Source organism: Cystoisospora suis (genome assembly GCF_002600585.1).
Source record: "Cystoisospora suis strain Wien I chromosome Unknown contig_2262, whole genome shotgun sequence".
Taxonomy (NCBI): domain Eukaryota; phylum Apicomplexa; class Conoidasida; order Eucoccidiorida; family Sarcocystidae; genus Cystoisospora; species Cystoisospora suis.
In genome coordinates this window covers 618-23,729 of record NW_027155061.1, presented here as the reverse complement: position 1 = coordinate 23,729, position 23,112 = coordinate 618, and the positions used below count along the sequence as shown (strand labels likewise).

The 23,112-nt window shown below is 44.0% G+C and overlaps 3 protein-coding genes across 3 annotated transcripts in view; 1 reads left to right on the top strand and 2 right to left on the bottom strand.

The window, feature by feature from the left end:
• Positions 1–528: 528 nt before the first annotated feature.
• On the bottom strand, positions 529–8,771 carry CSUI_004761 (membrane alanyl aminopeptidase; the record flags this gene model as incomplete). The annotated part of the gene is made up of 6 exons (XM_068064945.1): positions 6,784–8,771; positions 5,756–6,095; positions 4,440–4,577; positions 2,845–3,095; positions 2,118–2,172; positions 529–647 (listed from the first exon to the last, which is right to left on the bottom strand). The coding sequence occupies exons 1-6, from the start codon at positions 6,967–6,969 to the stop codon at positions 529–531; spliced, it is 1,089 nt and encodes a 362-aa protein (XP_067923077.1). The 5' UTR covers positions 6,970–8,771.
• A 2,228-nt stretch (positions 8,772–10,999) lies between these two features.
• On the top strand, positions 11,000–15,447 carry CSUI_004760 (uncharacterized protein). The gene is made up of 2 exons (XM_068064944.1): positions 11,000–11,529; positions 12,713–15,447. The coding sequence occupies exons 1-2, from the start codon at positions 11,430–11,432 to the stop codon at positions 14,041–14,043; spliced, it is 1,431 nt and encodes a 476-aa protein (XP_067923076.1). The 5' UTR covers positions 11,000–11,429; the 3' UTR covers positions 14,044–15,447.
• A 2,225-nt stretch (positions 15,448–17,672) lies between these two features.
• The window catches only part of CSUI_004759 (uncharacterized protein), a 5,703-nt gene continuing 263 nt past the window's right edge, over positions 17,673–23,112 (bottom strand). The window contains exon 1 of the mRNA XM_068064943.1: positions 17,673–23,112. This exon is cut by the window's right edge and continues 263 nt beyond it. Within this exon, the coding sequence (XP_067923075.1) occupies positions 21,172–22,371 (1,200 nt within the window). The 5' untranslated portion in view covers positions 22,372–23,112 and the 3' untranslated portion in view covers positions 17,673–21,171.

Below are 23,112 nucleotides of genomic sequence, written 5' to 3'. Positions count from 1 at the left end.
TAGAGAAACATCGAGAGGAAGAGATAGAAGAGTCTAATGAATGACGCCTAGAGGTCAACGATAAGTAGGCCAAGACAGGATGTTGGTGCACGAGAATAGGCTGGCTCTTTTCACAGAAAATTAGCACCCTAAAATAGAGGAGAGATTTCTTCAGATAGGAAAGATACAGGGAGAGAGAAGATCTAGGAGAGAAAACAAAAAGACATATGTAAGATATGGAACGAGAAAGAAAGGAAGAAAGTGAAAGGCTTCGTTCCTGTTTCGTAACTCATAGGTGTTAGGCGATCATAGCAAGAAAAACGCGTGCACCGCCTTCGAAGAAAAAGGTGGTTCTATAGTTAGTCTTTTTAGATTCAATTGGTCGTATGTATGTCTGATCTCGATGGAGAAAGGCAGACTTGTAGACCAGATACAAAGGAGAATCTCTCTGCTCCCTGTTTGAGTAAGGTCGGACATAGACAAAGAGCAGATAAGAAGAGAAGACGCAAGAAGAGAAGATAGGAGATAGATAGACATGTGGATAGATGCCTACCGAGGAACATCGTCAATGAAAGATGGAGGTAGAGATTCATCGACATTAGGAGTCTCTTCTTGACGTGTCTTCAGTGTATATTCAACTGTATCTCTGTACACCGTCTTCACTTGAGCTGAGAACCAAGAAAGCAGAAGAACACCGCCACCCCTATCATTGTATAAGCTTGATAGATACACTCACATCCCGCTGCATGCAGAGATGGATGATAGGTGAGAGTGTCTGTCTCAGGTGTACATACACCAGAGATTGTATAAGATGTCAGTGAGTGTTTTTGGAAAGATTCCATTCTCACGCTTCCTTCAACAGAACAGCTAACAAATCACTCTTTCTAGAGTAAAGGGATCCACACTCCAAACATATTTCTCATTCTTTCGCCTCTTCCTCTTTGATCCTACAAGTCAAGTGACTCTTTTCACGGACAGAGAATGAAGAGATTTTAACGTATGAGCGTTGAACCTTTTATTTGATAAAGAAGCCGCTAAACTTGAAGAGACCCCTCATTAGGCTATGTGGAGTATTACATCATATCATATCCTCGGCCCGTCCCTCCTTCGACACAATGAAGACTAGAGGAACAATAAAGAAGATTCTCTCTCGCCCTCTCTCTCTCGATATAGATATCTTTTTTAGTTCACTACACAGATAGCTACAGCACCTATGTGTGGTTCAGCGCGACGTAGATCTTTCTATATGCATGTATGAGAGAGGGAGAGATATGCTGAAACAGAATTTGTATCGGTGTCAGAATTCATTAAGGAATGAGCGTTTTCAGTGATGGATATCCATCTCTCTTATCTCCAGGGATCTAGAGAAGAAGAACAAGACGCAAGAGTTTGGTTGCTCGTGAAGTATGTGAACTCCATATGTAGGGATTCTATATATAAAGGATGGGATAAGCAGGACTGATAAATGAGATAAAGCTAAGAGTCGAAAGACATCTTCTCCAGACATCTGCCGTAGCAGACACAGATAGAGAGAAGATAGATGGATAGGAGCCACGAAGAGAAAGAGACTTATAGAGAAGCTAAGCAAAGAGAGATTCAGCAGCCCAAGGAAGGGGGAAATCGAAGACACCTAGAGCAGTAGTTCTTGTCTAGAAACTTCTCAAATATTTCACGCTCTCCCTCTTCCTCCCTCATCGTCATTTCCCTATCCTCTCTATATATACGTATATCTATATGTACGTGTACATGTATCTCTATGTATACGTATACAGGTTTTCTTCCCCCCGCTTCTATCCATTGTTTTCTAAGCATTCTTCATCTTTCCTTTGTGCTCGTTTCCTCTATCAGGGATGGGGGGAAAGCATTCACATGAAAGATTTGAATCAGATACGAAGAACTGCCAGCGAGACTACAAGAGCAACAGGCGGTTAAGAGAGAAGGAGAGGTTGACGAAGAGAGAGAGAAAGAAGAAAAGAGGAGAGAAAAGGAGAGTATCTGAAGGAGATGACGAAGGAAAGAGTCTATAGTGAACACCCTGAGATAGGAAATGTGTCTCCCGTTAACTAGGTAACTAGATTTATTTCATAAGACTCTCTCTCAGCTCCCTCTTGAAGACCCTGTTTAAGAAGCAAACCTACTGTTTGTCACCACATAGGCATTCGGAGGTGCTGCGACTGTTAGGGTGAAGGTTCCCTAGGAGGAGAAGAAGAAAAAGAAGAAGACAAGAAGAGGAGAAACCGAGAAAGAGACAAGAAAGAAAAGTTTCCGAAGAACGTCTCTGATGAGGAGAGGAGCCGTAGCAATAGTAGTAGTGGTAGTGGCATGAGTGTGGAGAAATTCCTTATCAGCCGTTCTCTCCTATTTGACTCTCCAATTCGAGTCCTAGGAGGAAAGCAGAAGAAGAGGTCTATGCTCTATAGAGAAGGAAAGAAGTCCTAGAAAGAAGTGGAGAGAAGAATTTCATGGTCAGCGGAAAAGAAAGAGGTCTTCGTAGAAACTCTCTGATTTGTCTTCCGTCTCCCTGATCGGATGACTTGTGTGTAGTGAGACGGGAAGTTCTACAGGAAGTCCGCGAGGGCAGCTTTCAAATGTCTAGACAGTGCACTTTGCTTTCTCACTCAAAAGAAGAAGAGGCGTAAGTCTATAAGATAGACAGTGAAATAGTTGTACATAGATAGGTTAAGACAGATCGATGTAAGATTGATATACTGGCTGGCTTTCCTCTTGTCTTGTTGATTTGCATTTCCATGAGATCAGAGAAGCACATAAACAGACGACGAAGAAGAAGAAGAAAACTGTGGAAACGAAAAGAGGTCGTAGACCACCATAGACGAGAAAGAGAGATTTCTCTCTCTCTGAGTTTACCTGTAGGTCAGGCTGATCAAAGCAAGGAAAGATTCGATGAGCTTCGTAGAGGCGGCCATCAGCAAAGAGGTATTCTTCGTTGTCTCTGGCGTCTGTTGTTCTTTGCATTCCAACAGCTAGCAGCATCGAAGTCAACATGACCCACATCATCATTGTCATCGACATGCAATCGATACAGGGCACAAGGGATATCGAGCTTAAAGCAGAAGAAGAATAAGACGGCGACAAAGACACCTCGAGTGAGAAATAAGCTAAAATGAGTCTGGAACAATATTATATAGATTGCCTATCTTGTGGTCCATAGATCGTTTCTGTATATATACAGACAGATACATATCCAAAGAGAGAGAGAGGTATATCGATATGTATGGCCTACATACGTATGTGTACTGTAAACCCTTTAGTTTATTCAGGGGAAAGATTTGATCTGGATGATACAAAGACAAGAGAAGAAACGCCTGAGGACTGAAGTCTCTTCTTTTCTTTCTTCTCTTCTTTCTTTCCATCTCTCTATAGATCTAGCAAGTAGAGGTCTGTATATATATATATATAGACAAGAGGAAACATGACCTTTAGAGAGCAAACATCTTTCTCCATCTCAGCAAGATTGACTATCCTAAATCAACCGGTGCGAGTTGAAGTTTAACACGTCTTTCTCTGTTTGCTTGTCAGAAGGCACCTTCTCACTCTTCCTCTTTCTCTTATTGTCTTCGTCTTCATCTCCCACACACAACCCAGTTGAGAAGAACGGAAAGAGAGAGAGAAAGAATGACAAACAAAGATGAAGAAAGAAAGAAAGCGAGAGAGAGAGAAAGCTAGACCAGAAACATGTAGAGCATCGACAAGAAAAGGTTAGGAAGCTTGAGAAACGCCGGCTGGAAAGCTACAGACCTCTAAATGAGCTAGCAAAAGAGATGAAGAAAAAGAAGAAGAAGACGGAGAGACACGATACAAAAGCGGTGGATAGAGTCACTCATAGATCAATGAAGTAAAAGCTGTGAGAGACACAGAAAGAGAAAACCGTGGCTTAACCCGCTTCAGAGAAACTGCCATCTGAGACCCACTAAGCTTTCAAACTGATAGATAAGTGCCTACGAGCTCATCTCTCTGCATATGCCTGTACGTTTAGATATAGATTCCTTTGTATGTTTAGGTGTGTATATAGATGAATAGAATAGAGAGGTGCTGGCTGTCTCTATGTATTAATAGAAGGACAGGAAGGAAGGGAAGTGTAAAGGTTCCTTTCAAGTGCAATCGTCCATCTAAAGAATCATTTCTCTTCCTTTTTCCCTCCTTTTGTCTCCTCCCGGGTTAGCCCTCCTTCCTTGAAGAGACGAGACGGAGGTTCGAAAGAAATAAGAGACAAATGAAAAAGAAAATACAAATGGATGCCGAAAACAGATTTGAAGCACAAGAGAGACATGGCCGATAGAAAGAAAGACTAGAAAGATAGGAAAATCTCTCGATAGGAAAAAAACCAAGAGTGAAAGTCTAGCATCCAACTAGCTAAGATAACGGGGCAGTAGACAAGCTCTTCTTCTTCCTTTTCTTCTTTTTGTCTCTTTCTCTTTCTTCGTCTTGTATTTGCATTTTACCTGCGTGATCAAAGCCGTTAACAAAGGAGACAAAGACACGATTTCTCTGTGTGTGCGTCAGCCATTCTCCAGGTATGTACAGCCGATGGCGTCGCCATTGGATAGGCTCATGGTGGTGGAACAACGAAGAAAATAGTCCTAAGAAAAGAAAGATAAATAAAGAGATCAATAGACACATAGATAGAGAGATAGACTAGAGATAGATAGAGAGGTAGACAGGCAGATGGATAGATCGATAGTATAGATAGATAGATAGACAAAAAGAGAAGAGAAGTTCCGTACACGGAGAGGTAGACAGAGGGGAGAGAGAGATATGTAACATATATCTAGTGTATGTTTATCTTACTCATCTGTCGGATTTCTACCTTATGAGAATACCACCTACAGAGAAGTACGAAAGGTGAGAAGAAAAAACCTTTAGAGGTAAGAGCAAACCTTTCTAATAATGATGGATAGAAGGAATAAGAGGAGTTTGGACCTGACTGCCTAGGGCTTCCCTATATAGCTACCTCCTATGGCTCTATGATGGCTCATACATATTCCCGCCGAACACACAAACTAATGTCTCGAGCCTCCTGTAGATGCAAGCGCTTGTACGAAGATAGAAACGTTTCTCCCTCCTGAGTGTCGCCATAGACATTGTATACAGGTTGAAGAAAAGAGACAGAGAGAGATACATATATATCTGTGTACGCCTTGATCAACGAGTGTGTACAGAGGGAGGGACATGAATTGCAAACAAAACAAGACAGTTTTATCTGATAGAAAGTCTGTATGAATATGTACGTACGAATATGTGTGTGCTATTTTGAACTGCTGTTGTCGTAGTACTATGTATACACCCTTATACATCTATACATACGTAGATCAACTATCAGCTCATTATGTACATTTAGGAGGTAAAAAGAGAGAAGCGACCGATTTGCATGCACTCCAAATGCCATCAGTCCGCTCATCTAGAACCTGTAACTTCTGTAGGAAGGTGTTGTAGGAAAAGGCGAAACGTACGGACACTTCAGTAAGCTTTGGTCTTCTATTCTTTCTCTTCTTCTACCTCCTACGGGTCGTCTGTCTTCATAGGAAAGGACGGGAGATGAAAGAAATATTAAGACGAAAGAGAAAGAAATCCACGACAACCACGAAGATTAAGCGGAGCTCATCATCCTCTGTTTTCTTCACTCAAGGGATGTGCACAATAGACATCTTGAAGTCATCTTTTGGAGTGTATGTACACATACACCCCAGAGGCAACGCCGCCATCGAGAATCAGAAAGTAAAAGAAAGGAAGCTAGGCATTTTTCTTTTTCATGACATACCTGGAGATTGTAGAGCTAAGCCATCAGCGGCAATATGCTTGCCGTTAACCCATAAGCCCTGTATCACGCCTCCAGAGAAGTTGAGAGAAATTCCTTTCTCAAGTGCAATCGAAGCGTTTTCTTTCTTAAGAGTGAATTCAATTAACATTTCTCCTGAATAGACAGATCTGCCACTCGTCATTCCGCTCATAGCCGGGACGTCTGAGGTCGAAGAACTTAGGGATGGGGGAATATACGTCGATGTTCCTACGAGGTGTATGAGAAGTGTATAGTCAATCGATTCAAAGAGCTTCGAGCGTGTCTTCGCTTCCGACTCTTCTTGGATGTCTGGACAGCGCAGCTGAAGAGAAGAAGAAGAAGAAAAAGAAGATGATCATAAGGACAATAGAAAAGAACAGAAAGAGAAAGAGAAGAGAAGGGTGAAAGAAAGGAAGAAAAGAACCGGTGGGTGCTTGAGAGGAAGAGAGAGGTGTCTCAGTAAGATATATACAACACATATGCATGCATACGAAGAATTGAATAGAGGGAGTTGTATGAGTAAAAGGGGGAAGAGAGAGCAGAAGAAATAGAAGACGAAGAAGAAGAAGCCTGGGGGGGTCACTGTGTTGGCTTTACTTTTGTAGAGAGTACAGAGAGGAAGAAAAGAGGTGGATAGGGGAAGTAAGAGACACGAAAGAAAAGCAGAAATGCAAGCAGAAAGATTGAGCTGTTGGATGTCTGTCTTGCTGACGAAAAGAAGATAAGTGCACGGGCACAGAGAGATCCATCAAAGTAAAAAGTCTCTACGTAGAAACACACTAGTCCTTCGCATACATAGAGCACTCTTCTCTGTAGATATACAGACATACATACAGTAATTCATGTCTACGGATATGTAAAGGTATAGATATATTTCCATATATCTATAGATAAATCTGCAAATATACATGTACACATATGTCTATACAGATTGAGGTATCTTGAGTGAAGGTCTGTAGATGGTTTGCGGTACTGGAGGAGAGATTGATGTAGCTATTTGGAGGACGGACCTCTTTGTCAGCTAGCCAGAGAGGTTGCATGCGTTGCTTGGAGCGGCGTGCTTCGGCGATCCAGCTATAGAACCACCATCGAGCTCCATAGACAGCTAGGCCTACAACCCCAAGGAAGACAGCCTTCATGCTGCCCCCTCCTCCTCCACCTCGACTTGGATAGAGGTCTCCGCCGTAGTAATTCATCTTCTCGTTTCAAGTAGTAGACACGGCTAGACAGAAAGGCATTGTGGCTGTCTGACTAACTACGAGAAAGAGACTTTCAATGAGAACAGAACTGAACTGCACCATCTGTGTATAAGAGACTTTATAGGAATATACATGCAGAGATAAAGCGCCAGCCTTTGCAACAGGAGAGAAAAGGAGCTGACCTTGTAAAATGTGAAAGGATGGCTCGAGGAAGAAAGAAAAGATAGAAGGAGAACCTCGTGGAAACCAATAGAAACAAATGAAGCGTAGAAGAGCAGTATAACACTATTCTTCGAAATACAAATCTGTATGAATCCTTGTGTCTGTATACAACTTTGCGAAAAGATCTGAGCTAGTTATGTTTCGAGGAGTGAAGGGTAAGGTCAAGAGCGAAAGATCGAAGCAGTCGATCGCCTTCCATGAAGCAGACGGGAGTTGAAGAAGAAACAGTCCTCATCTTGTTGGAGTTTGTGTGATGAATATGCCAGTGGCAAACTTCCTTTTCGCTCCTTCATCCTTTCATACATTCATAGATATATACCTGACGCATACGTAGGACAAATGTATACATATACCTATACACAGGCACATGTATGTATGAAAGGGGAGACACAAATGTGCATATATATATACATGTAGGTGTTTATACGTAGTTGTAATCCTTTCTGTATATCCAGACGAAAGAAATCTGTATGTATGGATGGATACTCAACTAAGAAGGTACTCATAGGTGTAGATGCCAAGCAAGGCTATGTATACAGGAAGGGAGACTGAAAATGAGTGGAAGCAAGTGGAGAAGTAAAGAAGAAAATGCTGGTAGGCATCTCTACTCTGCTGCCTTAACAAGAAGTTGGATGCTTGCTGTAAAGCAGAGAGATACAGGGGCACGACCAGCAGGAGCAAGTCTTGGGACGGGTCAGACTTTAGGTTCGTATCTGGAAAGAGAAGAAGGCTTTTGTCGATTGTCTTTCTCACTTCTTGTGTCTGTTGCGACAAAGGAGCATGGGCAAGCGACTAGAAAGGAAGAAGGGAGAGACAGAACTGAGAAGTCTACTCTCTAACGCGTCTATCTATGTTCTCCGGTTCTCTGAGGAAAAGAAGATCTGCGCATGTGATCTCTCCTCTCATTTTCTCTCAGTGTAAGGATAGGTGAACATTACTCCAGAAGAAAGACGTGTTTGGGGAAGTAGGAGAGAAAAGAATAGAGAGGAATACGTGGGAAGATAAGAAAGAAAGATAGCCAGGAGATCGAGCTTCATTGGACCAAGATGTGAAACCTACGCTTCCCGCATGTCTCCTCTTGTCTTATATATAGACGCGTCGTTGTCTCTCGCTCGCATTCAAGAAAAGTAGCCGGCATGTCCTTGCAGATTTCTTTGAAAATAGGAGAGAAGCAAAGCAGAAGTAACAAATTTTGCCGACAGCTCCCAAGAAATAGTGAGAGATGACACCAGACTGGGAAGGGCTCTTCTTATAGCCAAGGAGACGGGGTGAGAGGTCTGCATGGAAAAGACCTTGTGACTTACCTCAAGCCTGGAAAGAAGGTGGCTTTTTCAACTTTCTGACAAAAGAACGATAGGAAGAAAAAGTTAGGAGAGACAGAAAAAGTCACAGGTGTCGATGGGAGAAAACCGGTAGGGGAGGCCGGAGAAGGTGGACAGGGACATGGGCGTTTCCTTCGCAAGCCGTAGGATTCTTCCTTGTCTTCACTGCCAGTTCAAAGACAAGAAAACAAGAAAGGCCCTCCAATAAAACACGCACATCCAGACCTCAAGAACATGGGTGGTCCGAGAATAGATAGCAAGACTGAGATTTCAAGACGCTCCCGGCCATTCAGATGGCAGTGCATGGAAAATGAGAGAAAGTGTATCCTAGAGCAAAAAGAAAGGGAAAAGGCGTAAGCCAAGACGGAAATCTCCGAGGTTGTCGCTTGTTTTTAGCAACAAGGCATGCAGACAAAGGGATTTACCACAGCTCATCGGTCTGTTCTAGCTAGGTCACTCCGCCTCCTTCCCAACGATGATACACTTTAAGGAAAGATGGAGCTTGAGAGTGTCGGAATCTAAGGAAGACATAGCTTAGAGTTTATCTTAGAGCTTATCTTCTGTTGTTTCATAACTGCTTGAATGGGAATATGCACTCACTTCTTCTGCAGAATGAAAGAGGCGTTCTTCTCGGACGAAATCCAGCCTGTTTCATGGTGTCTCTTGCAAGCAGTGAGCTTCCAAGGAAATATGTGAGGGTCAATCAGCTCTCGTTTGTGTGTTTCGAAAGAGGCACAAGCTTGTGAAAGAGTGGGAGCAGGAAGATGGGTAAACGGCAGAAGAAAGGTAGTAGAACGGAAACGTTCAGAGAGACACATGCATGATGAACTTGAGAAGGAGGGAGGTGTTCGCGATGGCGGTGAATGATCTACTTGCAGCTACAAACAAGGAAGGAGCTCCTGCTGTAGCATTTTCCTAGCGAGCGTTCGTTCTCACAGTCCGAAATATGCTTTAGCGACTGATCGGCCGCTTTGATCTACCTATCCATCTATCTTCTGCTTATCCGGCAAGACGAGAACCCGCAGAAGATTATGTAGCTAGGTAACCCAGTAGTTTGGCCTCTTCATCGTATGCAACGTGGCTCGAAGGCTCAAGATAGACAGAAGGACGAAGCAAAAGCAACAGGATAGAGGAATACGCGCAGATCAGCGAAAAACGAAGAAAGAAACATCTTTCTCTCGTGTAGTAGCTGTTGCCGACTGCGTTCTCTCACCCGTCCACTGTCGGCCGATCTGTTACACGGAGAAATTACAGACAACTCCAGAGATTCCCTCGTCGCTTATATTTCATTCTTTTTCTATGTACTTATTCGGGTGGATCATAGAAGCACATGGGCACGTCCCCTCTGAGGGAGACAGTTAGACCGGGTTGGGTTACGATCAACTGCGGTGCCGTACCGCAGCGTACCATGGTGCAAATCGCTGTAGATATCGTAATACAGTGCATGAAGGCGGCTGGTCTTCAAAGAGACTTATTTCCGACAATGGTGTAATAGCTATGCTAATGGCTCCAGGAAAGGTGAGGAGCTCTGTATACGGTCATAGGGGGTCTTCAGCCCTGTTGGATATGTCTTTCAGGTCCTATAGCTCAGTCGGTTAGAGCATCCGGCTAATAACCGGAAGGTCGCCGGTTCGACCCCGGTTGGGACCATCTCAGTTTTCTTTCTTTCTTCCCTTCCTGCTTCTCGCTCATTGTCTGTCGTTCTGCTTTCGCCGGCGCCTTCACTACACGGCCCAAGAAGTCCTGCATGAGCTGTGTGAGCCTGACCAACAGACAGGGGAATACAGAACTCATCTCTCACTGGAATACACAGAGACCAGGTTTCCATTGTTGACGGCAGACGCCTGTAGTAGAGAAAGTTAGATGGTACACAGCATGTGGTTTCCTTAGAGTATCAAGAAAGAGAAACGGTTTAACGAAGAACGAACCGACAAAAGGCAAGGGAAACAGAACGTGGGTGGTCATCTGTCGTGGTCGTCCGCACACGTGTGTTTTATGGTGCCTTCACACCTGGAACAATTCCACTATGACATCTCCTGGAACCTCTCTTTATGTCCTCCTCTTTAAGCATCCCTTATTTCATCGTGGAAACCTTTCCACACTCGCGGAAGAAGCTTGCTTAACGAACACTTGTCTAGCAATGAGACGGACTAATTACAAGACGCGCCCTCTCCTTCTGTTGGCTATGGAGAAAGAACGTGCTTCATAATCCTGACTCCTTGTCTTGATAGCATGAGAAGGTCAAGCTGTGTCTCCTTTCATGCGGTACAACGAAAACTGAGAAAGAGAGGTCTCTTTCCATTCGTTTCAAGGTCTAGGTTCAGTCCATGTTTCTCTCCGGGTGTGTGCGCGTGCGCCGACCAACAACGACGGGCGTAGGGCCGATTCGACGTTACCCTCACACTCGTTCTGCCGTCTCCTTGAGAACTGGGAGCACGGATCGCGGGAGGACAGATCGATGTATTGACATAAAAGCAGACTCTCTGCGTGTTTTCATTCTTCTTTCTTTCTTTTTTGTCTTTTTATGACCCTGGGTATCTTCGTTCTTTCCCAGCTCAAGTTCTCTGGGTGTATGCGCGCCACGCTGTCTCTCCAGGGCATGTGAAAAGTAACTACTGACACTTCTTCCTTCTCTCTTTTTTTGCTCTGCGCACGACAGACCTCTTGCCAGTCAGACTAACGAACTGACTCCTTCTACGTCCTCAGTGTCTTTCCTCCCGCTAACACTTTTGTTTCGTGCTTTCTGCCTCTTTCCTTCTTTCTTCCTCTTTCTTTTATTCTCTTCTTCTTTCCGGCTTCTTTACGTCGTTCCCTCTACGACACTAGCTTCGCCGATCTCAAAGTTTATCTCGATTCTCTTCGCTCTCTCCCTATCACTCTTACTACGACTGCCCTAGCCTTTTCATTCAAACTATGTGGCGTCATCTCCGAAAACACTCGATGCGGGCTATCGTTGTTGCTATCGGCGCAGCGATAGCCCGTTCTTCTCACACCGAGGACAGTCTTCAGTACGGTAAGAAGAGAAAGAAGCGTGCGGAAAACCCTCTCTTTTTTGTCCCACCGACAGTTCTTTCTTTGCTATGAAGAGAAAAGATTGATGTGCGCGACTCGTAGGGCGAGGTCATCACTTACTTGCACACTTGCCGAGGAATCTAAGAATCTTTCCTGTCTTTTTCCTCTTCTTCGTTGGCCTTCTCTACCGAGAAGCAACCTTGCTTGTCCTGTCTTTTTTCTTTCCTTCTGAAGCCTTTAGTTGAAAACCTTCAGAGGAACGGAGAGACTTCTTCGCAATGTCTCTATCGGCGTATCTTTTCTTTACCTCCTATCTAGACAGAAGAAGTTTCTCTGTAGGGCCTAATCGCCATGTCTCGTGTGTGTCTCGAAAGTGCTCAGCCGCCGCCTTGCTATTTCTAATCTCCTGAAATTGTCATATCTTCTCTCTCTTGTTTTTGCTTTGTATTCCTCTCCTTTCCCCCTTTCTCTTTATCTATACAACACGTCTATCTTCTTTGCAAAACCTGTCCGGCAGTGAGGTGTATGTACACGCACCTCATGAAGGAGAAGTGTATTCTAACCATTGTCGTATGTATGAAGGTTAACACCTGTCTTTCTCCCTTGTCATCGTCTTCTCTCGTACTCCACACAGGGGTTGTCTCCTTATCTTCTATTGAGTAAGTAGGAGTTCCCTGACTTAAGGTTTGGGTATAGAGGAAATCCCAGTAGCTCGCCTTCCAAGCATACCTCCACTTGAAACACAATTAATGAAGGTGTAGAAGGAAGTACGTATACTTTCATCTTTACATCGATTGCCTTCTGTCTCGTCTTAGGCCTCTCTTCTCGGATGACTTAAATCCTTTTTTCACTTCGCTCGCCTTCCATGTATATACACTCCAAACACAGGACTACCTCGGCGTCTCTACGCTTTTCAGACATCTGCATGTAGCGCGCCATTCAACTGATCCAAACAGATATTCGATCCCCACGCGGTTACATCTTTCCAACTCCCTCCCTCTCACTCTGTGTGCTCTGTCTCTTCTGTCGGTCGTCCCATGTATGTACGACTAGGCACAACAGCAGTCTAGTGGGTCTTCCCCGTCCATGCTCTCCGTCTCTCTCTCTCTTGTCTTCTCTCGAATCCTAACTTCATCTCTTCCTTTCTTGTTTCCTTCGTCTTTCTTTTCTTCTCTTTCTTTCAGCTGTCGCGCACTCCCCTCAAGCTCATCATACAGTCCTTGATGTCTTTCAGGCTTCTTCTCCGCCTTCCGTGATCTCTTTCGACCAGAGTGATATAGACAACCCAACGGAGAGGTGCTCTAGGTCATCGTCGTTCACTCGAAATCGATGCCATCCACACAGTTCTAAGAACGACGATAGCTCCAAACTTCTCTTGACTCCTGACCTCGAAGAGCCCCGTTCAATGCTGAGTATCCTCTCAGAAAGTCCACTTCCTGTGGCACCCTCTCTAATGACTGCAAAGCTCCCTACAGAAGAGAAGAAAGAAGATTCGCCCTCTCACACTATCTCACCCTCTTCCTCTCCTTCTTCTATGAACACGTCTTCTTCTATTGCAAGCCCCCGTCGCATGGAGAATCCTTCAGAGAAATGTCGCTCGTTCTCTTCGTCCTCCTCCTCATTCCAGAGAACTCTTTCCCCTGGAGTTCATACAGCTTCCTCTCCCTGTTTCTCTACCAAGTCAGCTCTACCACCCATGACGGCCTCACCCTCTGAAGCTGTCTCTTCTTCTTCTTTCGTCTCTTATGGAGGCTCCACACCTACTACAGCGATCGCCAAAGAAGAGGGAGAACAAGACGGAAAGACAGGAGATGATAACGTCGCGAGCTCTGTCTCCTCCTCTTCTTCATCGAAGCTCTTCGATCATCCGTCAGCCACGCAGCTTATCAGGGAAGATCCTGCGAAAGCCTTTGAACGAGAAGCACTGAAAGAAGGTATTCGAACTCTCGAAAATGCGCATGTAGAAACGATCTCTTCTTCTTCTCGGGGATCTCCTATGACTTTCCTGGAAGCCTTAGGGCATGCATCTGCAGCTGAAGCTGCGGCGTTAGGCGGAGGTGCGTGGGACTTGAGTCTGTGGGGCTTAGGTGCTTTTCAGAAATCTCTTCCTTCTGTCTTCCCTCATTCCGACGGGAAGAATGTCCCCTCTTCCACCTCTCTTGCTGATGGTACCACGCACACAGAAGAGACAGAAGGAGAACAACTCAGGCGTAGCCATGAAGGAGATACCTTCAAGAAGAAGATGACAGGAGGAGGAGAAGCTGTAGATGAAAAGACAGTCGAGCATGAAGGAGAGACAAAGAACAGTCTCCTTGAAGTGAAGGCAAAGGTTCTCCATACAGGAGAAGAAGGAGAACTTACAAGAGGAGATACGACGAGTAAAGAACCTATCTCATCTTCATGGTATTCTGTCTTTAAGTCGAAGGTCCAATCTGTGTTCGATAAAATCGATAGGAAAGTTGCCGAATCCAATGGAATGCTCATGCATGGAGACCTTTATGAGTTCCCTCTCTAAGCATCTCTCCTTCTTTCTCTCTTTCCCTTCTTCTTGTGGCTGTGTAGAAAGGAGACCTTCAGATTATACCATCTCTCGATTCGCATCTTCTGCATGCAGGCAGCCTACATAGATCTACTGTGCATGTGTATATAGATGCGATTACATATAAGAGTATGTGTACAATAGGAGTGTCGTCGCGTTTGATCATACCGTATACCTCTATGTAGAGATACATTCGATGAAGGCGTAGATGGGCTTACATGGTGAGGAGAGAGGGAAGAAGGACAGAGCTCATGTCTTCCCTTGTCTTAGGAGATCTTCGAGGTAAAACAAGAAGAAGAAGACGAGGATGTGAAGGGTGTATTGGACAAGAGAAGAGAAAAAAGAAGACGAAGGGGGAAGTGGCGTCTATACATATCTTGATGTGTGTACCTCTCTTCGCCTACCTTTCTACATCTCTCTCGCTATATATGTATCTGTGTATATCTTTGTATAGTAACTCTTCAAGTTCAGATCTTGGCTCCGAGGTAGTAGCAGTGGGAGTAGTGTCGAAGAAGAGTGCCATCGATCCTATAGATGAGGGAGGGGGTGTATGAACTTCTTCATTTTGTGATCCTGTGATTTCCTTTCTTCTTTTTCTTTGAAGCATTAAAAGTCTCTTCTGTTTCTTCTCCTGTCCATGGTGATAGCCTCCAAGGTGGTGTAGCTGAGGGGAATGAGAGGAACGACGGGGCGATACAGGGGGGGTTGGGTGTATCTACACCTCATCGCTATAAGAAGTCTATTAGTAGGAGAAGGAGTAACTAGTGCAGATAAGAATTATACTTAAGTGCAAATGGAAGGACATGCCGCCTGAGAGGGGTGCTCTCGCATTCGTTTCCCTGCCTTCTTGCCGCTTCTCTCCAGTGCTTGGATTTCTCACTCGCGAGTCTTCTTAATCTATTTTTTTCTCGTCTCTTTCTGTCTTTCTTTCTTTTCTGTTCTACTCTTGGATTCTTTGTATGTAGAAGAAGGAGAGAGGTGCAGTTGACTCCCCTCTGTGTTTTACTTTGTAAAGCTTTCAAAGAAATCTGGGTTATTTGTGAAGAACTCTCTCTCTTTCTGTCTTCCTTTCCCTCTCTTCCCTGCAGTACACATCCAGAGAGAGCGAGTCGTGTCTGTCTAGATAGATGAGGAGAGGATGAGAAGGAGAGAAAGAGATAGGCAGGTGTAAAGGAATCGATATACCAATCTTCGGATCAGATAGGGACAACAGAAAACATTTACGAAGGATAGATAGGTAGCCAGGATTAGCTTTCTTTCGCCTTATAGTCGGATATAGGAGAAAAGATCACTTCAACTCAGGGAGAAGCGTTATAGATGAAGATAGCATCGGAAGGTGAGTAGAGGAAACGAGGTGCTGAATAAAGGCAAGAAGAGGACATGAACTGAATGAGAGGAAGAGACAAGCTCTAAACTCTTAGACGGAGAAACTCGTGTGTGATAGCAACAGTTGGGTTTCCTGAAGATGCATTTTCTTCAATACAGAGCAGACATTCGTGTCAAATATGTAGATCCATTTAGATAGGTCTCTCTCTATATAGATAGAGAGGTATAGATAGATAGATACATACATATATGTATAGATATGCAGCGAGCGGTACGATTCGCTGTAATTAAAGCTACTGCAAGGCTGGTATGTGTTCATATGTATGAAGCTTCCAGGAGCTTCACTAGGGTCGTTAAGTCTCTCTATCTATGTTGTAGGCAGTTCAAAGGTAAAGAAAGAAAGGTATACGTGAAGGAGGAGGTGAGGTGTCCGCTGATTCTATTTCTACACATGGCGTGGAAGGGTGGCGATACTGGAGAAGAGAGACTTTCCTAGTAAACTCGTTTTAATCTTCTATATCTATATATTGATCGATATCCCTTTATGAACGTCCTTTCTCATTTCTCTTCTCTACATAACTCCACGGCTACATAAGGAGGGGGTACCCACACATCATACACTTGTGTATCTTCTCTACATACGTAGATGGAAGGAAAGACGCTTGGACGAGAAGAATCTTTCCTACACAGCAAGTCAGAGAGAGGTGCAGATGAGATAAACTGCCTCGGATAGAAACGCCAACGTGTTATGATTAAGCGGTGTGTCTTTTCTTAGCAGAAGTAGTCCTGAGAGAGACGGAGGAGAGATCTATGCGGACAAAAGATTTCGAATTCGCTTTTGTGAAGGAGATCATCATTCATCTCGCTTTTCAGAAAGGAGAGATTTGGTGCGACTGGATTTGTTACTAGCAGTTCCCCACCACCCTAGATGTGCCGTCAGGCAATAGAGGGACTTCTCTGTTCTGCCGTCTCACGACATCCTAGGCCTCTACCATGCACCATTGAGATCGCTGAGCGACCTCCTGTTTAGTACCTTCCACACACGCACACGGATCGGTTGGCTCTATTCACCCGTTATCACATTCTGATTTGAAAGCTCAGGCAAAGAAGTCTTGCCAGTGGCGACCGTGACAAAGAGTTCGACAGTATAAGAAGAGAAGAAAGAGAAGAAGTTTCTAATACATCGATGCGACCGCGGTCAAGCGCGAAAGCTGATAGAGAGAAACGACGGGTAGTTAGCTGCTCAGCAGCTAGTCAGATCCCCCCACAGAAGAATGAGTGTGATGTCGGTACATTCCGGGGCGCACGCGAGCGGGCGGGGGGGAGACAGAGGCCATGCAACGACGGAAAGATAGATAGATAGATAGAGGAGCTTTAGAGATGCGTCATGCCTAGGCTAGCTGACGTACAGGATGACCAATGAGAAAGGTGAAGCAGATTCTACGTACGCAAAGAAGGAATTCCTGCGGTGGGTTTGCTAAGAGAAAACTAACAAGGAAGGGAGATATCTCACGACTCTAGTAAAGTAATCCTTAGTTGTATGTATAGAGCGCTCGAAGACCGGTTGCCTCGAATGGCTTGGGAGTCTGTTACGATAGCTAAAAAGCAGGTTGGAGAAGCATCACCCATACTACTTGGTGGAACATAAGGATCGACAAATAGATTACAGTTCCTTCTCTTATCTATCGTTCAACTCAGATTCTCTCTACTCCTATGTATAGCACGATCTTCATTAGCCTCGGTGTGAAAGAAAAGACAACAGTTTCTACTCCACCTACTTTACACTGAGACAGGCACCGTCTCCAGTTGTTCTCCCGACCCGATACCGTTCCTAAGAGATCTGCATGCGAATATCTATCTTGTTCACAGGATTCTTCCTCGTCGTATATGTATCTCTACTACGGTGTATATACATCTGTTTACTTGTTAGAGGAAATCCTATCGGATTTCCTCCTGAAGCACCGCCATAGACGTTTTGAATCGATGGTGAGACAAGTCCTTCGTCTGTATCTAGGAGATGAAACAAATAAAACCTCTCTATCTATCTCAAGTAGTATGAATATTAGAGACACGGTACCTCCTTCCAGAGTGCTATTTTCTTTCGATAGAAGGCAGTTCTGCTTTCGGTGCAGGTGTACATACACCTCAAGGGAGAGTGAGTGATTGATTCCCATACACACACACAGCGGCAATCCATCTTTCTTTCTCTCCTCCTCTCGGGAAGAAACTCTCCTTCCTCCTCCCTTCTTCCAAGAAAGAAAGGTTCTTTTCTTCTTTTTCCTCTTTCATCCATTAAAATTCATGAATAAGGAATCCGTCAGAGTTCTCTTCTGTTGATCTAAATACAATTCCTTTCTCTATGAAGCATAAAAAGTTGGAATTTCTTTCTTCACGAGTCACATCACACATAGATGATCCATTAACATGAACACCTTCTCTGTCTGTCTACCTCTTCTTCGTCTTCTTCACTTCATTCTTTCCTGCTGCTACTACTACTCGTAGAAGAAGAAATGACGGAGAGCAAGACTGTGAGAAACAAGAAAACGTACGTTTTGATATACAAATGGAGAAAAGGCTTTCTTTCTATTTCCCTTCTTTCTCAGGAGAAAAGACAGCGGGAGACCGTCTGGAAAAGACGATATGAGAGAATCATCATTTTCCTAGCTTCCCTTCTTTCACATTACTGAACGTAGAGGGCGAAAAAAGAGAGATGGACATACAGAGAGAAAGAAGAACCACGTGTGGAAAGCATCTAGCTTATTCCTTTCTGCCTCGTTCTCACATTCTTCATCTACCTGATACATATATAGGATACCAAGATGGATGGATAGATGGATATACACATAGATACAGACATCGCTTGTATGTGGAGAAAAGGACTTTACAGAGATAGAAAGAAAGAAGCTCTCGAGGAGGAGTGTTCAAGATCTTTCTTTCTTTCCTCCCTCCTTCCACCATCGTCACTCTAGCTCCACCCAATAAGAGAAGGGATTTCATTCATTCTCTTAGGGATTTCATTCACTCTCTTATATCAATCACCCCGAGAATAGGATTAGAGAAAGATCACACTCTGTACATAAGAGAGAAACCTACGAGAGAGGTCTTAAGAAAAAGAGAAATGGGAATGAAAGAAGAAAGAAAAAGAAGACGAATCAGCTAGACTTCCATCTTTGTGTAACCTTGATCTTCTCATTTCTCTTATTGCTTTCTTGGGCCTCTTCTTCTTGTTCTTTTTCATCTTCTTTCTCTAGGAGCTTCATTCAATACTTGCAAAGCCTTTTCTTGAGACAAGGAGACAACATGAAGATCTCTCTCCCTTTCTCCTCTCATCCTCTCTTAAACACATCATTCTCATCTTCTCCATCTTTCTTTGTTAGTAACTAATCTCTCTGTGTCTCGTCTCTCTCTCTTTCTTTCTTTTTGTCCCTTCTAGATCACTTCACACCAACATGGAGAATCGAAAGACGAGAATAAGGAAGAAGACGAAGAAGAAGAATTCTTATGACCGATGAAGCTAGGAACATTTCGCTTACACTCTCGAGAGAAAAAACGCTTTTCACTTTCTCTTCGAAAAGAACTCACCGGAGAGCATGCGAATCTTTTACAGCTATATGAAAGAGAAGCTCTCTCACCCCAGTCTTCTTCCTCTTCTTCACCTCTATCAAGATCATCCTCACTCTCTCTCTCTAGAGGTCTGGTTCGTCATTATATTCTTCTTCTTCTTCTCTTAGGCTTCAGGGGACAACTTAAGAAAGACGAGTGATAGAAACTAAAAAAAACTTCTTAAACCCATGATTGCTACTGCTGTACATACACCTAAGAAAACCAACCTCGAAGAGACACATGTGCATGAAGAAGATCTTGAGAGTTCTTCTCTAACTAACGACTTATGTTCCCGTCGTCTTTGAAAGCAGACACATCTCCTTTCTCATCCAGGAATCGCTTCTCTTCAATACAAGAGAACTGCTGAATGAATGCCCTTCCAGCCATTCTCAGGTGTACATACACCTACCATACATTCATCTGAGGTTTACCTAGAGAGAAAATCTCTAAAGCAGCATGACAACTGATGTTTCGTCACCATCAAAACAAACCTCTTTTCTAGAGATCCTCTCTCCTCTCCCTCATAGAACGAATGCGTACGAGAGACATTTTTTACTAGTCCTTCGCTCTTCTATCTTGTCTCTTCTCTCCTTCTTCTTCGTCTGTATGTTTGTATCTTCTTGCAGGAGATTCTTTTCACTTCATTCTATCTTTGCTTTTGGAAAAGAGAAAGGAAACAAGACCGAGGCAGTCACGATGATGCCTCGCTCTTCTGAAATTTCTCCACTCTTGTTCTCTGCTGTACGTATATCTCAACAAGCTTATGAAGGGGACTGCATGCAATGTACACAGATATCTACCAACTACAAGATACGCACTTCTTCTTTCTATCTCTCCTGATCTTTCATACGTCATCCTCGATCTTCTCTCTCGATCTTCTCACGAGTTGTCCCATGAGAAATATTTTGCAACACTCCTATACAGAGACCAGCCAAGGGAAGAGAAAGAAAGAAGGAAAAAAAGAAAAGAAACCTCGGAATGGTTCTGCTTTACAGAAGAGGGCATCTTAATGTTAGATCTCAAACAGCCTCTTCTCTCCTAAAAGAAATCTTCTCTATACAACCTTTTTCTCCTTTGAAAATGAACACTGCGCACTGATAAGAAAATCACGTTGAGAAGGGTGATGGACATCTTTCAGGTGTATATACACCTGAATCAAAGCAAAATGAACAGACAGCGTCAGACAACTCATAGCCTCTCTACCTAACTACATACTCGTCGTATCCCGCTTCCTCTCTCAGACGAGAAATGAACCCTTTCTCTTCTTGGTCCTTCTCTTCTCTCCTTTCCTACCTTCTTCTTTCTTCTATCATATTCCTCTCTACAAAGAGAAACAGTTCTCTCTCTTCTTTCTCTCTGGGAGTAGACTCCCTCTTAGAACGCCTCCCTTGTCTTGTCTATAGGTTTTGATCCTTTTCTTTAACTCGTAGACCTCATTCATTTCTCCAGACGTAGAAACGAGGAGGAGAAAGTCAAGTGAATCTAAGAAGGCTATTATCCCCTCATCCATCACAAGGAGACAAAAAGATAGATAGAAAAAGAAACGGTTCGGAGAGATCTCTTCTCTTTCGTTGTCTTCTTCAGTGTCATTTACCTCTCATCAATCTCTCAGTCTCTCTCTCTCCTCCACTATCTTCATATCACCATCTACTCCTACTACTCCTACTACTACGACTACCCCCCCCTTGCCTTCATACATGGAAAAGAGAGAAGAAGAGAAAAGGTTTCGACTGCGCTTTGTTTCTCTCGTTTGTTGCCTCCTCCTCCTCCTTCCTCTTCTTCTTCTTTCCTTGATCCTCCGTTAACCATCTTCTTTATCTTCTATCTTCTTCCCCCTCTTCTTCTTCTTCTTCTTCTTTTCATTCTTCAAGAACCGTGAAAGAGAAAAAGGGCGGAGAAGGAGGAGGAGAAAGAAAGTCCCGTCAGAAAGAACGTTCCCTTGATCAGAAAGAGAAGAAGAGATTTATGAAGCACCATAGCAAGATTAGCACACTTCAGCTAGCTTTCTTCTCCTTGAGTTCTATGGGTAGTATCTATTTCATTCTCAGCTCCTCTTCGATTCTTCCTTCGCCTTACACACGTCAGGAAATCTCTGCAAAACCTTCCTAAGAAGGAAGGAGAACAAGATGAAGAAATTCTTTCTTCTCCTCCTTAGGAGAAGAGTGCGGAGATTGATCAGAAGGAGTAAGAAGAGTACGATGAATGCTCTCTATACCATCCCTCATTGTCATCTCCTCTTACACGAAAGTCTTCCTCTTTCTTTCTTCTTTCTCCCTCACCGAGTCTTTCCTCATAGATCCCCTTATGAAGAAGAGCATCTTTCCACGAGAATCTCTCTTCCTCTCTTGTTTTCTGTCCTTCTTCATCTTGTTTTGATAGGAAGAAAGAAAGGTCTGTCTTACTCTCTCCGTACTGAGGTAGAGGGGATAGAAACGAAGAAGAAGATATACGGTCTGCCGAAGGTATGGTGGTATCAATCGTTCCTCTTCTTTCTTCTTCATCTGCTCTTTTCATATGAGCCTTCTTTACAAGCCTTCTTAACCATCCGGCATCTCCTCTGCTTTCTTCCTCTTCTTCGTGGGGTCTTTCTTTCATCTCTTCTGAGAACCGAGGAACTTCAAGAAGGCTTTGCGGTTGCTCTTCTTCTTCTCTTTTATGCTTCTCTTCCTCATGAAAGTAGGAGCCCCGCCCACTTGCGCTTTGCACTAGAGATCTTTCCTTCTGTTCAGGTAGGTAGGAAAGAAGTTCATGCTGAGGCAAAAAAGAAAGAGAAGTTCTTTCTTCTTCTTCTTCATCTAGAAAGCACTTCAGTGAAGGACGAGGATGATGAGAGAAAACAAGAGATTGAGACGGGGGGGGAGAAGATAAAGAAGAAGGGAGACAGAAAGATGAAGGAAGAGAAGACGACGAGGAAGATGGTTGCTGGAAATAGATCTGGTGCCGGATAGGACACTCTCTTTGTTCTTCAACGATATACTTTTTGCCGTTCTCTTCTTCTTCTTCTTCGTTTTCTCTTTCGAGAGGTCGGGAAGATGATGTATCTGGATGTACGAAAGCCGATCTGCCGGCCTTAGGAAGAAGGACACACGATGAGAAATCCTTCTCATGTAAAGGGAGAGATGGTGATGTGGTGTATGTACACCCCACGTGGTTATTGTTCTCCCCCCCTATTCTTTCTCCTCCTGGAGTACTACTTAATGTAAACGCTTCATCATCTTCCTCATCTTCATTCCCCCCTGAAGGTGTGCTGCTCTTTGTAGAGGAGTCTCTACTTTTGAGTGGATCTATAGACCCGCTTAGCCTTTCTGCTTTCTTCGGAGTCTCTCGGCCCTCCTCACCTCTCTCTACAAAACCTCCGTGTACCGATGGCGCCATGATAGAAGAAGAGAGAGGACGGGGAGAAGAGGAAGGATAAGGAGGAGGAGGAGGCGGAGGGATAGGAGGGTGAGGAGGAGGAGGGGGAGGTAAGAATAGTAGGAGATTGTTTGATGGTGCTGAAGGAGAAGAAGTTGCTTTCGTATCGGAAGGACCGGTAAGAAGAGCAGGACTCAAAAAGGAAATAAACTCATGAAGATGACGGTGAGAAGAAGAAGGTGAAGAAGAACAAGGACGGGCGGCAAATGATATAGCTGTAGACGAAGAAGATGGAAAGGATGCGAGAGAACAAGATGAGGGACGAAGAGAAGGAGGGGGGGGTGGAGAAGGACACAAAGAAGAAGAGGTAGGCTCGAGGGGGTGAGGAGGAGAAGGAGGAGAAGAAGAGGAAGGAGATACAAACGCTTGGTGATGGTGGAGAGCAGTTCCATTTCCTTCGAAAGGGAGATGAGGAAGAAAAGAAGAGGAAGAAGAATCTGGCAAAGGGGGAGAGATAGAAGGATATGGATTTGTATGACAGGTGTTGTGTGTGAAAGAAGGAGGAGCGAGAGGCGGAGAAGGAGAATATGTAAACGTTTCAAAGGGATAGGAAGCAGATGCCTTCGAAGAGACTGATAGAGTTGAAGCAGCTTGAGAGAGAGGGAGATTACGGTAAATTTCATGCCTGGAGGCGACACCCTCATTCCTAGAGAAACGTGAAAGATACTGAGGTAACCGAGAAGAAGAGAAAGAAGATAGAGA